At 51.6% G+C, this 14,112-nt stretch overlaps 1 protein-coding gene across 1 annotated transcript; it reads left to right on the top strand.

Moving 5' to 3' along the window:
• The first annotated feature begins 574 nt into the window (after positions 1-574).
• Myoc (myocilin) lies at positions 575-11,419 on the top strand. The gene is made up of 3 exons (XM_027934874.2): positions 575-1,234; positions 8,579-8,695; positions 10,160-11,419. The coding sequence occupies exons 1-3, from the start codon at positions 673-675 to the stop codon at positions 10,942-10,944; spliced, it is 1,464 nt and encodes a 487-aa protein (XP_027790675.2). The 5' UTR covers positions 575-672; the 3' UTR covers positions 10,945-11,419.
• Positions 11,420-14,112: the final 2,693 nt, after the last annotated feature.

The raw sequence follows: 14,112 nt of genomic DNA on the forward strand, positions 1-14,112 counted from the left end.
CATGCTCTCCCCCAAAGAAGAGTTTAAAAACTAGAAGCAAGGGAAGAAATCTTCTTTCAGCTGCTTCCACAGATGCCTGACACCCAATGGGTGCTGTCCTTGTGCTCTGGTGGGCAGTTAATTGTCTCTGTCCCCGATACGGAGCCTGAACTACCATAGGCATCTGTAATCTCGGTCCTTGCAGAGAGAGCCTGGCACAAAGCAGTTTGTGCAATGGATGGAAATTCAAACTAGAAATAGGTCCCTATTCAAATCAGCCCACAAGTCTTCCTTTTGGATGAGGCAGACATCTATGAGTGTGAATGTGTGCCCTCACACCCAAATAATAGAGTAGACACACGGGGATTACTATTGGGATGTAGGGTGCGTAGATTGGGACATTTTTTTTTTCAAAGAAATTCAAAACAGACTTCTGGAAGATTATTTTTTAAGAATCATGCTGGCCGTGTTGGAAACAACCCCCTGTGCCGGCCCCACCCGGCCTCACGTGGCCACCTCTCTACCCCCTCCACGCAGGGCTGGCTCCCCAGGATATATAAGCCTGTCTGAGTTCAGGCAGGAGCCAGCAGGGCCACCCATCCAGCCACCTCACAGAGCTGCCCAGTTTTGGAGGAAGGCTCGCCCAGCCTCTGCACGCAGGTTCCCCGTGCACTCGGCAGCTGCAGGCCCACCATGCCAGCTACGCACATGCTGCTTCTGGCCTGCCTGGCGTGGGGAACGGGGGCCAGGACGGCCCAGCTCCGGAAGGCCAACGATCGCAGCGGCCGATGCCAGTACACCTTCAGTGTGGCCAGCCCCAGTGAGTCCAGCTGCCCCGAGCAGGGCCAGGCCATGTCAGCCATCCAGGACCTACAGAGGGACAGCAGCACCCAGCGCGCCGACCTGCAGTCCACCATAGCTCGGCTCAGCTCCCTGGAGAATCTCCTCAACCAGCTGACCCTGGGCCAGGCTGCTGGGCCCCAGGGGACCCAGGAGGGGCTGCAGGGAGAGCTGGGCACCCTGAGGAAGGAGCGAGACCAGCTGGAGACCCAAACCAGGGAGCTGGAGGTGGCCTACAGCAACCTCCTCCGAGACAAGTCGGCTCTGGAGGACGAGAGGAGGCGGCTGGCGCAAGAGAATGAGGACCTGGCCAGGAGGCTGGAACGCAGCAGCCAGGAAGTAGCCAGCCTGAGAAGGGGCCGATGTCCCCAGACCCCAGCCACCCCTCGGGAGGTGCAGCCAGACTCCAGGGAAGGTAAGGACGCAGGTGGCGGTCTGCCTGTCCCCCAGGTGACACGCTCCTGGGGACCTGTGAAAGGTGTCTGAGCCTTCTCTTCCTGCCCCTCCTGCCCCCCAGAGACCACACACACCGAGCACACCACGCGGGGTTAAGAGGACAAAGCAGGCATTTTCACATATTTCCAGCAATTTGGCTCCTGCAAGCTGGTGTGGTTGGTGGCTCTGAGCTGGTGACTAGCCAGCACAGAGGTTTCATCTCCCGAAGCAAAACAAGAAACCAGGATCAGGGGAGAGATGCGTGGAAGGTGATCAGTGAGGGGCTCCCAACTGCGCTTTTTGGAAAACTATTCTTTTTGAACCTGCTCAGGGACCATTATTCCCACCCTTTGGTGCCAGAACGGCCTCTGTCCCTGGGAAGGCAGCACATTAACGAGATACTAAGGGGGTTCGCTGCAGCAGCACTTGGGGTTCCCTCCATCGTCGTTTTGGAGGGTTTCCTATTCTTGGCTCCTCTGAGAGCCTCTGCTTTTAATTAAGTTCCCGAGGCGGCTTTTCTAACTGAGCTGCTCTCTGTCCCTCCTGGCCCACATTTGCCTGGGGACAGGTCTGTGTACTTCAGGGGACAGGCACACTCTCCCCATTAGCAGGGAAGACAGTAATCGCATCACTTCTTGTAAAAGCTGTGCTCCTAAATGTTCTGGGTGAGGAAGCGAACAACGGTGCAGTGGGACACAGTCTGGACCCTTCATCAAGGAAGAAAGAAAGGGCCTGGAGGAAGGGCAGGCTCCAGGAGTGTGTGAGCCCTGCCTGGCTCTTGACAGACAGGGAGAAAGTCACAAGGGACGTGTGGGACCTTTGAGGAAATGCGAACACCGACTGCACATGCTACTGTCTGAACACTCGGGTCCTTGGGAGAGAGAGTGGTGGTACAGATGTGAGGAGAGTCCCTTGTTCCAAGGAGAAGCCTGCTCAAGGGCTTGGGGTGCAGGGCCAGGAGGTTGGCATTGTGCTGTCAGAGGGTTCAGCAACAATTGGAGGACAAGAGGAAGAGGCCCGACAGATGTGGCAGACAGGGAACAACGGACCGGTCCAAGTGCAGAGTCCACGGGGGCCGGGGTGGGGTGGGGTGGGAGGGACTTTCTTAGTATCTTTCAAAATAACTTGATGGGAAAAATATTTTCTAAAAAAAAGGCTTTCTACAGGAAAGGCAAGCTCTGCAGAGGGGTGAGGCTAGGAAACCCGTGTCGACGCCTGGGTCAGTTATTTATTTCTCTCTGTTCCTGCATTCCGCATCTGCGATTCAGCAAGGGAGAGCCCTGCTGTGAGAAATGGCTTCTGCACAGTTCAAATGAAATGACTGTAAGGTGTGGAGGATTGCTTAAAACCCTGCATCCTTAGAATTGGAAGAGATCCCACTCGGAATGTTACCACTAGGGAGAGAGTTCTTGAGAGGTTAAAGGGTCCAAGGCCACACAGCTGGTCAGTGCAGAGGGAGCACTGACTTGAACTTGAGTCTGGAAGACAACAGGGAGTTACTAGTGGACATAACATGGGCATTACTGATTTCAGGACGCTCCTGGAATGACCCTCTCAGCACAAACCCACACATGCGTGTGCAGTGAAAATACAGTTAATGTTTTGTCTTTTTTAATGACTGTGGCCATTTAACAGGTCTTTGGAATTTCTCAGCTGTGTCCTCTGATTTTGTATTTCTTTTTTTGGGGGGGGCCTTCCAACTGCTCTGCTTTTGAAATCAGGCAACGGCCCATTAGAATCAACTCCAAACCTGGAGTCTCTTTTCTAGTAGTGGATCATTTTCAGCAGGAAATTTCATTTGTGCAAGAACGTGGAACTTGAAAGGCCCCAGTGCCACTGGCTCATTCTTGCGAATGTGGAAACTGAGGCCACCCATAGTCCTAACCATTACTGCCACTGTCTAGCTCTCCTTAGAGCCACAGAAGTCGCTTGTTTATCCATGCACACATGTGACAGAAAACACTTCAACACACGCACACACCTGCACACAAGCCCGCACTATGAATGGAAGCCCAAAGCAGGGGAAATATCATCGTGAACCTGAGCTCTTAGCCTTTGCTTTAGGCGGGTCCCCCACAGACAGGAGCCTGGAGGCGGCTGAGTGCAGGTGGTTTATTGTGGGCTTACTTCAGGGCAGAGGGAGAGAATTCAGGGAAGGAATCAAGATGGCAGGGGCCTCTCAAAAGTCACCACAGTGGACAACAGCAGCTCAGTCCCAGTCAGGACCTACAGAGGGCCTGTCCAATGTGACAGAAGTGGGGACCGTTCATCTGTGACTCTGATAAGGCTATGGTGAGGGCCACCAGGCGTTCTAGCAGACTCCCACACAGTCAGAGAAGCTGGGCAGGGTGGGGAGGCAAGGTCCTGGCGGGTGACACCTGAGAGAGAAGGGCCACCTCCACACGGCTGGGAAAGGATGGGGCGTGGGAACCAGGCGTGTTCAAGCCAGTGCCAAGGATTCCCAGTGCCTATAGGATCGGGACAATGACCCCCAAGACTGGAAGTAACACGGGTAAGCGCCCAGCCCAGGGCTCGACAGAGGAGCCACCCCATAAGTGGACTGCCACTACAAAGGGCCTCTTCTGCTCGAGTTCCGTCACCGTCGACATACACGCAGCATCCCTATAACCCGCCTTGATCCTAGAGACAGAGCTCACTGGGACAAGCCTACAAGCTGATCTCCACTTCCAAAAGTATTTGTGACAACCTCTAAATATGTTGGCACTCTTCTTTTTCCGCATTCTCCTCATTTAAATTTCATAAATATATTTGTGTATTTATTTGTATTTTCTTCTGGTGCTAGGGATTTAACCCAGTCCCTGGGGTGCTCTACCACTGAACTATACCCCAGTGTTTTGTTCTGTTTGTAATTTTGAGACAGGGTCTCTGAAGTTGCCCAGGCTGGCCTCAAACTTGCAGTCCTCCTGCCTCACCCGCCCTGGTGGCTGGGATTACAGGTGGGCGCCACCGTGCCTGGCTCTTCATTTAACAAGACTGACTGGCCAGGCCTGCTGGTGCACGCCTTAATCCCAGCTCCCTGGAAGGTGGACACAGGAGGATCACAAGGTCCAGGCCAGCTTTGCAAAGTTGGCCTCAGCCACTTAGGGAGACCCAGCCTCAAAGTGAAAGAGTAAAAGGGGCTGGAGATGCAGTGGAGATAAAGCACCCCTGATCTCAGTCCCTAGAACTGCAAACACACACACACACACACACACACACACACACACACACTGAACTTTTCAAGCAGTGATAATAAATATTTATAAAAGTTATCACAATATCATTTGCATGCTTATGCAAATGAGTTAATGAGCTTAGTTTCTAGGTCAAGCTTCCTAGAACGAGTTTAGCAGAGGAGATTAGGGCAGAATAGACAGAGAACTTCCAAAATTTTCTAATAGACGTCAACCTTGAAACCACAGAAGGACTGAGTTTTGATTTTTTAAGTCATAAACCTTTTAACTCTGACACAACACAGTTGCTAACCTTTTCATAATCTCTGTTTTTTCTTTGCATTCAGAAGGAAATGTTAGCAACTGAAATATTCCATGGAAATTTGAGTTTTGACACATCTTTATTGAGGAGCATTTCACTGATAGTATCTTATGCAATCCTTAAAATAACCTCATACAATTGTGAGGTTCAGAATACTGAGGCTCAGAGAAGTTGAACCGTCTGCCCAAAGTCACACAGCTGGGACTTGGAAGGACTGAACTAGGAATCTACAACTTCTGGCTCAGCCCAGGCCCCTTCACACAAAAGCTTCCTGCCTTGGGTCCTCATGCCAGATGGCTCTACTCTGGGGTCTGAATGTTGCCAGATGCTCCTGGCTGACACAGCGAGGAGCAGCCGCCGGCTCCCAGTCCAGCCCTCCATCTGCTAACTGGGAACCGGCCTTGCGGTCATGCTGGGAGCCATTCCCTGACATTATGTTTTGCTGTGGCTCTTGTTTACCCCAGTGAGAACTGTGAGGTGTGGTTCCTGCACAGCAAGGAAAGAGCCAGGGAAGCTCAGGCTGCAGGGCTCAGGAGCCTGCAGGGCAGTGCTGGACAGGGTGGGACTCAGCACCAGCCAGTGCACCTCCGCCCCTTCCCTGGCGATCAGGAGAAGAGCCCGTGGGGTGCTGCTGTGAGCAGCCCCAGAGCTGTGTCTTTACTGTGATGCCCACAGGGCACTGGGCTCAGCCCCAGAGCCGGGTCACTCCCCAAGGAGCCAAGCGGCCTGGCCTGGTGAGGAGTAAGAGCCCACAGAAGGTACCGCCAGGGACATTCAGCATGAAGACTAACTGTGATGACAGGGCCACGGTAAGACAGGTAAACTCCACGTGGCTCCTCAGACGAGGGAGGGGATGGACGGCAGGATGGACTGGGGAGGGGTCCAGACCTCATCGGACAAGGTATGCTCAGCCCATGAGAGCAGACCAGGGGGCTGGTTGGCCTGAGCAGGTCTGGGGCTGCCAAGAATTTCCTGAGTGCAGGGCACAGGTGGACCGAGCGCCTCCCGGGGCCTGGGCATCCAGGAAGTGAGGAGCAGGGCCAGCAGGGCCTTCAGAGCACTGCGGTCCCGAGGGAGTGCTGGCTTCCGTGTGGGAGGGCGGTGGAAAGTCCATGGCCAGGACGAGGCTGCAAGGTCACAGAGGAGCAGCTGGGGCAGGGCTCCCTTGCATTCTGCACACAGGGACAACCCCCCACAGCCCAGTGTCCCTCTGGTGTCCTCTACTGAGATGGGTTGATAGTGCACTCACTTTACACAAGGGCACCTTGACTCTCCCACGGCAGGTGTGAAAGGCCAAGTGTTCAACTGTGAGAAGCAGGCATCCACAACTGGCCGCGCCCACCACAGGTGGACAGGTTCACATCCACAACTGGCCACGCCCACCACAGGTGGACAGGTTCACATCTATAACTGGCCACGCCCACCACAGGTGGACAGGCTCACATCCACAACTGGCCACGCCCACCACGGGGGTGCAAGGGCTCACATCTGCCACAGCTTTGGTTTTATTCCAGCCCCACCAGTGACTAGCTGTGTGACCCTGAGTTACTTAACCCCTTTGAAGCTTGCTTTCCTCATTTGCATTTGGAGATAACAGTGCTCACTTTCAGAACTGTTTTTGTTTGGTTTTGTTATTTTGCGTATGGGTATTGAGCCCAGGAGCACTCTACTTCTGAGCTACAGCCCTGCACACCCTGTGCTCCCTTCAACCCTTTTTTTTTTCTCTTTGAGACAAGGTCTAAGTTGCCAGACGGGCCTGGGACGTGCCATGCTCCTGCCTCAGCCTCCTGAGTGGCTGGGATTACAGGCGGGAGCCCCTGGGCCTGGCTTGCTTTCAGGACTGTTACAGGAAATAGAGGAATTAAACAGCAAGCACCTAGCATGTACTGGCTCACAGTAGCACTTAATGAGTGATGGCAACACTGAATCTCATTAGCTGCAGATGGCCATCCCCCAGCCTTGTCCTACTTCCCTGAAAGTCTGAAGCACCACTCTGTCCCCCACCGCTGCAGCCTCCTGTGGGAGAGGCTTCCCATGTGCACCCCCTCCCCCTGCAAGTTGGCATTTCTCCTCTCCTGGGACCTACAGCAATACAGACTTCAAGATCTTTGGGGGCTATTTTAGGTTCACAGCAAAATTGAGAGGAAGGTACAGATATTTCCCACATGCATAGCTTCCCCCCTTCCTGCGGACCCCCCTCAGGGATAAAGTTGACAAACCCACACTGACACATAGTTACTAAGACCACAGCTTATGCTTTGGGCGTTGTAACTTCTATGGGTTTTGGACAAACGTAAAATAACGTATCCACCATTTGGGTACCGTGCACAGGAGTTCCGTTTCCCCGGAAGCCGGCGTGCAATGTCTATTTATTCCTGCCTGCACCCTGCCCTGGAAACCACTGTCTTTTTACTGTTTCCATGGTTTGCCTCTCGCTATCTCTCCCCTCCCCCCAGTCCTGGGGATGGAATTCAGGGCCACTCACAGGCTAGGCAAGCACTCCACATCCCCAGCCCTTGAATTATTACTGTGTGTGGGGGGTGTGCGTGTGTGTGTGTGTGTGTAGCAATGGGATTGAACTCAGGGGTGCTCTATTACTGAGAGATTCCTCCTGCCTCAGCCTCCCAAGCAGCTGGGATTACGGGCCACAACCCAGCACACAATTGCCCGGGGATCTGTTGGCCTTACTGTACTTGAATCATCAAACCTACAGTTTAAAAAAACAGCCACACCTGTTTTAAATGCTCCTTGTGGCCACTGCTTCATCCCTGGAGTCAAGAATTGCTTTGAATCCTAAGCAAAGGTAGGACCCATGGTGACAATGACCAAATGTCTAACCAGGGTCACCCATGTTCTCCCCTTCTCACACCCTCCCCTAGTTCTCACAGGAACCTTGCACACACTCGTCCTTATGCAGTGTGGCCTCAGAAAGAGACAGACATTTCAACTGAGCGTGTGAAGCTTGACATGTTACTAACAACTGCGTATTTCAAAATCACTAGAGAGGATTTTGAATGTTCCCAACACAAAGAAATAATACATGTCTAAGTGGTAGACGTGCCAGTTACCATGAGCTGATCTACTGAAATGTCACTCTGGACCCCAGTGATACATGTGTCAATTAAAAATAAAAATGTATTTTAAAAATAAAATGATAAGCTGGTTGTGGTGGCACATGCCTGTTATCAGGGCAGATAGAGCACAAGTTCAAGGCCAGCCTCAGCAGCTTAGCAAGAACCCGTTTTAAAAGAAAAAAAAGGGATAGGGAGGTAGTGATAAGGCTCCCCTGGGTTCAGTCCCCAGTCACACACATCATACCCCCCAAAAAAATAGAAGAAAGAAAAAATCTGAAGGTTTCTTATAAGATGCTTGTATATGACAAGGAAAACCTAAGTCACAGAGCAAAAAAAATGTTTTGATATTCAGATATCTAATTGCTAAGAGCCTTAATATTCCTGAAACCACACCTCATATACTCATAAGCCTGCCCTTCTGGTGGAAAGTATTTCAAAAGTGCAAAGTCTTATTTTATTCTGAATATCCAACTCTGTGCTAGGCAGTTTGCTAAGTAATTTAATTGCTATGAAATTAGATAAGCTTTTTAATTGTGGGTTTTTTTTTTTTTAAACAGTCACAACAGTGGGGAGAAAAGAATGAGCCCAGGGCAGCTCTGAGCCCCGCCCAACAGTCTTCCCCTGCCTGATCCCCCGCCACATCTTAAAGCAGATCTCCAACGAGGAATCTGGGGAGCCTAACTAAATGCTCTCCTCCACAGTCGATCCCTGGCCCGTTTCTTCTCATGGTACCGCCTGACTCTCTCTTAATACAGCTCCTCAGTGGAACTTGGACACTCTGGCCTTCCAGGAACTGAAGTCGGAGTTAACCAAGGTTCCGGCTTCCCAGATCTTGGAGAGTCCCTCTGGCCGTCCCAGGAGTGACGATAACGGTATGGAGTTGGGTGTCTTCCCTGCTGAGCCCACGTGGCCTCTGTCATGTCTAGTTCTGTGTTCAGATTTGGAGAGTAAATGCCATCAGGAGTGACCTCCCTGGGAGCAGAGACAGGGAGGGACTGAGGACAAGAACCCACTCTTTCCTCTTGCCAGGGCAGGTCCTCAGGGAGGCAGCCTTTCCCAGAAGAGTCTATCTCCTGCCACCCACCCTGGAAGGCAGCTGGGCTGCACCGGGGGAAGATGAGCAAGGCCTATTTAGCCCACTTGGTCATTGCATTGAATTAACCGCACCTGGGAAGTCACAAGCCTCAGTAGCTCCTTCACACCCTTAACCTGAGGGCCAGGTAGCTGCCCTGTCCCATCTAGCACTTTCTGTTAGTAAAGGTATTTCTGCTGAACTTCGGCCACCTAGGAAAAGCACAATTGCCCCTCTTCAAAGTGTTCCCCAAAGGAATGATTTTTAGAAGCTTGCCTGTGTCACTTACAATTACTGTGAGCACTGAAGGGCACCCATGGAGATGGGGTAATGAAATATTCAAAGCATGATTCAGTAAACGGTACCTACCTTCTGTGTCGACATTGAAGGTGCCCGCTAAAGCACAGAAATCTTTTGATTCTGCTAAATCTAAATTTTCAATTTTTTTTTAAAGTGCTGGGGATTGAACTAGTTTTGAGGTTTTTTCTTATAAGATACTCGCATATGACAAGGAAGACCTCTAAGTCCACAGCAAATTTTTTTTTAATATTCAGATATCTAATTGCTAAGAGCCTTAATAAGGTGGGGAATGTGCTCCACTTCCAGCCTTCTTTTATTTATTCATTTTAATTTATTTATTTGTCACCCCCAGCCCTCTTGATTTTTGATTGAGACAAGGTCTCGCCAAGTTGCCAAGGCTGACCTTCCTGGGCCTCCTGAAGAGCTGGAATTACAGGTGTCCACCACCAGGCCTAACTAGAAGCTATTCTTATAAGGAATTCATTTTCACTCTTTTAAAATAACTTGAAAGTCATGGGAAGTAATCTAATGAACACTCCGGGTCCCTGCCAAGCTCGAGTGTTGCAGATGTGGTTGAAGCCGTCTAAGGCCTCCCCCTTGACGACTGGGAGGAGTAGGAATCCCTTCCCACGACAGACCCACAAACACGTTTGCTGTGCATGTTCTCTATACCTACACCTAACATGTCTAATCACATCTCAAACTTGGAACAGCCCTGCTACCCAAAACAGTACTGCTGTCCCCCGTTGCCTGGGAAGGCTGAGGTGTGCAGAGCTGAGGACCTTATTGAAAGTCAGGCCTATCTGCAGCCAAACCCAGATTTAAGCCCAGACAGACAGCTGGTCCTGGGGCCCCTACTTCTGCCTGCTCTGCTGCTTCCACTCTGTCACTGTCTGTATTTGGAGAGCTGATAATACGAGGTGCCTTTTTTAAATTATTTTTTTTATTTTTTTAACTCCATCAGGCTGTGGAGAACTGGTTTGGGTAGGAGAGCCTGTCACCCTGAGGACCGCAGAAACAATCACCGGCAAGTATGGAGTGTGGATGAGAGACCCCAGGCCGGCCTTCCCGTACACACGGGAGACCACGTGGAGGATCGACACTGTGGGCACAGACATCCACCAGGTCTTTGAGTACAGCCTCATCAGCCAGTTCGTGCAGGGTTACCCCTCCAAGGTGCATGTGCTGCCCCGGGCGCTGGAGAGCACCGGAGCCGTGGTGTATGGGGGGAGCCTCTATTTCCAGGGGGCCAAGTCCAGAACCGTGATCAGGTACGAGCTGAACACCGAGGCAGTGAAGGCGGAGAAGGACATCCCGGGGGCCGGCTACCACGGACAGTTCCCGTACTCGTGGGGCGGCTACACAGACATTGACTTGGCTGTGGATGAGACGGGCCTGTGGGTCATCTACAGCACCGAGGAGGCCAAAGGAGCCATCGTCCTCTCCAAACTGAACCCGGAGAGCCTGGAACTTGAACAGACCTGGGAGACCAACATCCGTAAGCAGTCAGTCGCCAACGCCTTCATCATCTGCGGCACCTTGTACACGGTCAGCAGCTACTCCTCAGCCGAAGCCACTGTCAACTTTGCTTATGACACGGGCACAGGGGTCAGTAAGACCCTGACCATCCCATTCAAGAACCGCTACAAGTACAGCAGCATGATCGATTACAACCCTCTGGAGAGGAAGCTCTTTGCCTGGGACAACTTCAACATGGTGACCTATGACATCAAGCTCTCCAAGATGTGAGGAGCCCCCAGCCCTACCAGCAAAGTCAGGAGGAGATAATGCTCAGGGCTCCAGAGGGGTGTGGGCTGCTGGGACAGCCATCCATGCAGAGCCAGCACTTATCCTGCTCCCTCGATGCAGGAGACCGCGTGAACCACCAGGGCAGGCAGGGTAGCCATCTGAGGGCTGAGACAACTTTGTAGTAGGATAGATATTCTTTTCTTCTGTCAGCTTTTAAAGGGGTGCTTGTCCAAGATAGTTCAAGGTTTCTGTAGATTTGGGGCAAGAGCTCAAAGGCCTGGTGGTTTCTTCATAAAACCATTACTCTCGCAATTTGCACGGCTCCCTAAGCCATGATAAAAGCAGCACTTCTAAAGGAAGAGAAATAGCCCCGTGGCCTGCACTGAACTTACGTAAGAAGTGTTTACTACCACTGGCTTCTAATGCTTCAAGAAGAATTCAGTTGTGTATTCTACAACCCCTTGCCTTGGAAAATAAAATGATCATATATGACATCAACTTCCCTGAACTTTGTGAGAATCTTTGCCTAAGAGAAGCAGATAATTCCTTTGGGCTGGGAGATGTGACTGCAAAGTGCCGGGTGTGTGTGTGAGTGTGTGCGTGTAACCAGGAGGCTCGTGCTTGGTTTCAAGGCTGCGCCCAGATGGCACCAGGCACACAGTGGAACCCACGCCTCCATCTCTTGGTGTTCCTGGCCCTTCCTAAAGCGTATTCCATTTCTCCCTCAACTCAGCCTCTCTGGACCCTAGGTCCCCTTTGGTTCTTATCTGTTGTCCTAGGTATCAGTTGTATAAGCCACAACCCCAGGTGAGCAAACCTCCAAGTAGTTTTCTCCAATTCTTAAAATTTTGATAAAATGCACATAACAACGCTTACCATCTTGACCATTTGAGTGCATGGTTCAGTGGTACTAAGTACATACGACGAGTTGTTCAACCATCGCCCCATCTATGTTCAGAACTCTTTCACCTTGTAAAACTGAAACTCATACCTGTTAAGTAATAACTCCCAGCCAGGCGCAGAGGCCCATGCCTGTGATCCTAGTGGCTCAGGAGGCTGAGACAGGAAGTTCAAAGCCGGCAGCCATGGGGAGGCGAGGTGCTCAGCAACTCAGTGAGACGTTCTCAAATGTGGCTGACTCCCAGGACTGGAGAGGAGCTCAGTGGAAGAGCACTTGCCTGGCATAAGCAAGGCCCTGGGTTCAGTCCCCAACGCCACAAAAGTGGAACCAAAAAACTCCCCATTCTCTATGGAATTACTTTTTAAAAAAATTTTTTTTTAGTTATAGATGGTTACAATATCTTTAATTTGCTTATTTGTATCTTCCTGTGGTGCTGAGGATTGAACCCAGTGCCTCACATGTGCAAGGCGACCGCTCTGCCACCGAGCCACACCACAGCCCTGGAATCACGTTTTAGTAACTGAACTTACTTTCCACAGTTGCTGCTGTGTCGCTTCAGCATGTTGTCACTCATCTCAGGGCTTTCCTCTCCCCACTCCCCCGAGGTGGCCTCCGTGCTGAGGGCACCGAGTAGTGAGAACGCAGGCAGAGCTGCCCACACCTGGTTGCACCATCTGTGTGGGTTCCAGCCCTTGCTGCTGACATCGAGACTCACATGAAGAGGACCAGGCCTGTCAAGGTATATTGCTTTTCCTGGCCTGCTGCGTGTCCCGCTGGCATACGGGGACACTGGAGGAGTTGCCCTGTGCCATAGGAACACAGGTCCACCTCTGCTCTTCTGCTGGTGCTGGGCCACTGCTCCTGGAGATTTGCCACCTAGACCCCAAGCTCCCCGGGGAAGCTGCACCAGTCCCCTCTGCTCTCAGGTGCCCCAAACCGTGGGAGCTCCCCAGAATCCAGGCTCTGTCTCTGACATTCCTCGCTTCCCCAGACTTTATTCACACTGCAGGGGCGGGACAGCCCTTCTTGGCCTTCTAAGAGAACCAGCTCGGGAGGCCACAGCTCAGCTTTAAAGAGATTCTCCCGCCCGTGAGTTGCGAGGACCGTCTGTGAAAAGCAAAGCCAGGGCTCGACTTCTCTTTTCCATTGGCCGTTGATTCTCATTGAGGCTACCCTTGTATGAACCAGGAGGAGGAGGAGGATAAGACCACAGACGCCTCTCCACTGCGTCTCCGTGGCCTGGGGCTGCCGTGAACACCACAGCCTGGGGGCCTCAGAAACAGACATTGGTTTTCCTGCGACTCGGTAGGCGGGAAGCCTGAGTCAAGGTGTCAGCAGGATGGGCTTCTTCCAAGGTCCCTCTCCTCGGTGGGCAGAGGGTCTTCTCCCCTGTCTTCACACAGTCCTCCCTGTGAACTCGTCCCAATCTCCTCTTGTGATAAGGGCGGCAGTCATATTAGGCTGTGGCCCACCCTGGTGACCTCGTATTGATTTAATTACCTCTTTAAAGGCCAGATCTCCAAAGCAGGCCGCACTCTACATACAGTACAGGTTTTCTACTCTTATCTGAAACACTCAGGACCTAAAGTGTTTTGAATTTGGGGTTTTTTCAGGTTGTGTGGTATTTGCAGACCCACGAGGACATGTCTTGGGGCTGGACCCAGATCTACACCTGAAATTGACTTAAGTTTTCATCCACCTTTGCACACAGCCTGAAGGAGATTTCTTGCGACACTTTCGGTGTGGCCCCTTTTGACCGACTTCGCAGGAGGTCAGGTGATAAATCATGTGTCTCCTGGGCCATCACACAAGCACCTGAAAGTTTCGGATTTTGGACTATTTCTGATTTGGGATTTAGGATGTTCGACTGGCATTAGGATTAAGACTTTAACCTAGTACAAGTGAGCCCCTAACGGCTTCCTGTCCCTGCCGTAGTCCGGCTGGGCAAAATAACCGAGAGGTGACAAGCAACTTGAAGGTTGAAGCAGGAACTACTTTATTGCGAGTGAACTCAGCAGGAACTGAGAACTCAAAGTAGCGGGCACCCAAGGTAGCAGGAGCCGCTTCTCTGCCGGACCGCAGAGGTTTATATGCTTAACTAATTACACACAGCTTAACTTAATTAACATCATCTAGATACAGCAGTCAGCCAATAAGGAATCCTCATCATCTTAATGGCTCGCTGGCATTGCTTCACAAACCTCTCCTCCTGGCAAAGTGCCAGGCGCCATCTTGACTTGGTTGTGGCCCTCAACATGTCCCCACTC

This window comes from Marmota flaviventris, chromosome 12 (genome assembly GCF_047511675.1).
Source record: "Marmota flaviventris isolate mMarFla1 chromosome 12, mMarFla1.hap1, whole genome shotgun sequence".
Taxonomy (NCBI): Eukaryota; Metazoa; Chordata; class Mammalia; order Rodentia; family Sciuridae; genus Marmota; species Marmota flaviventris.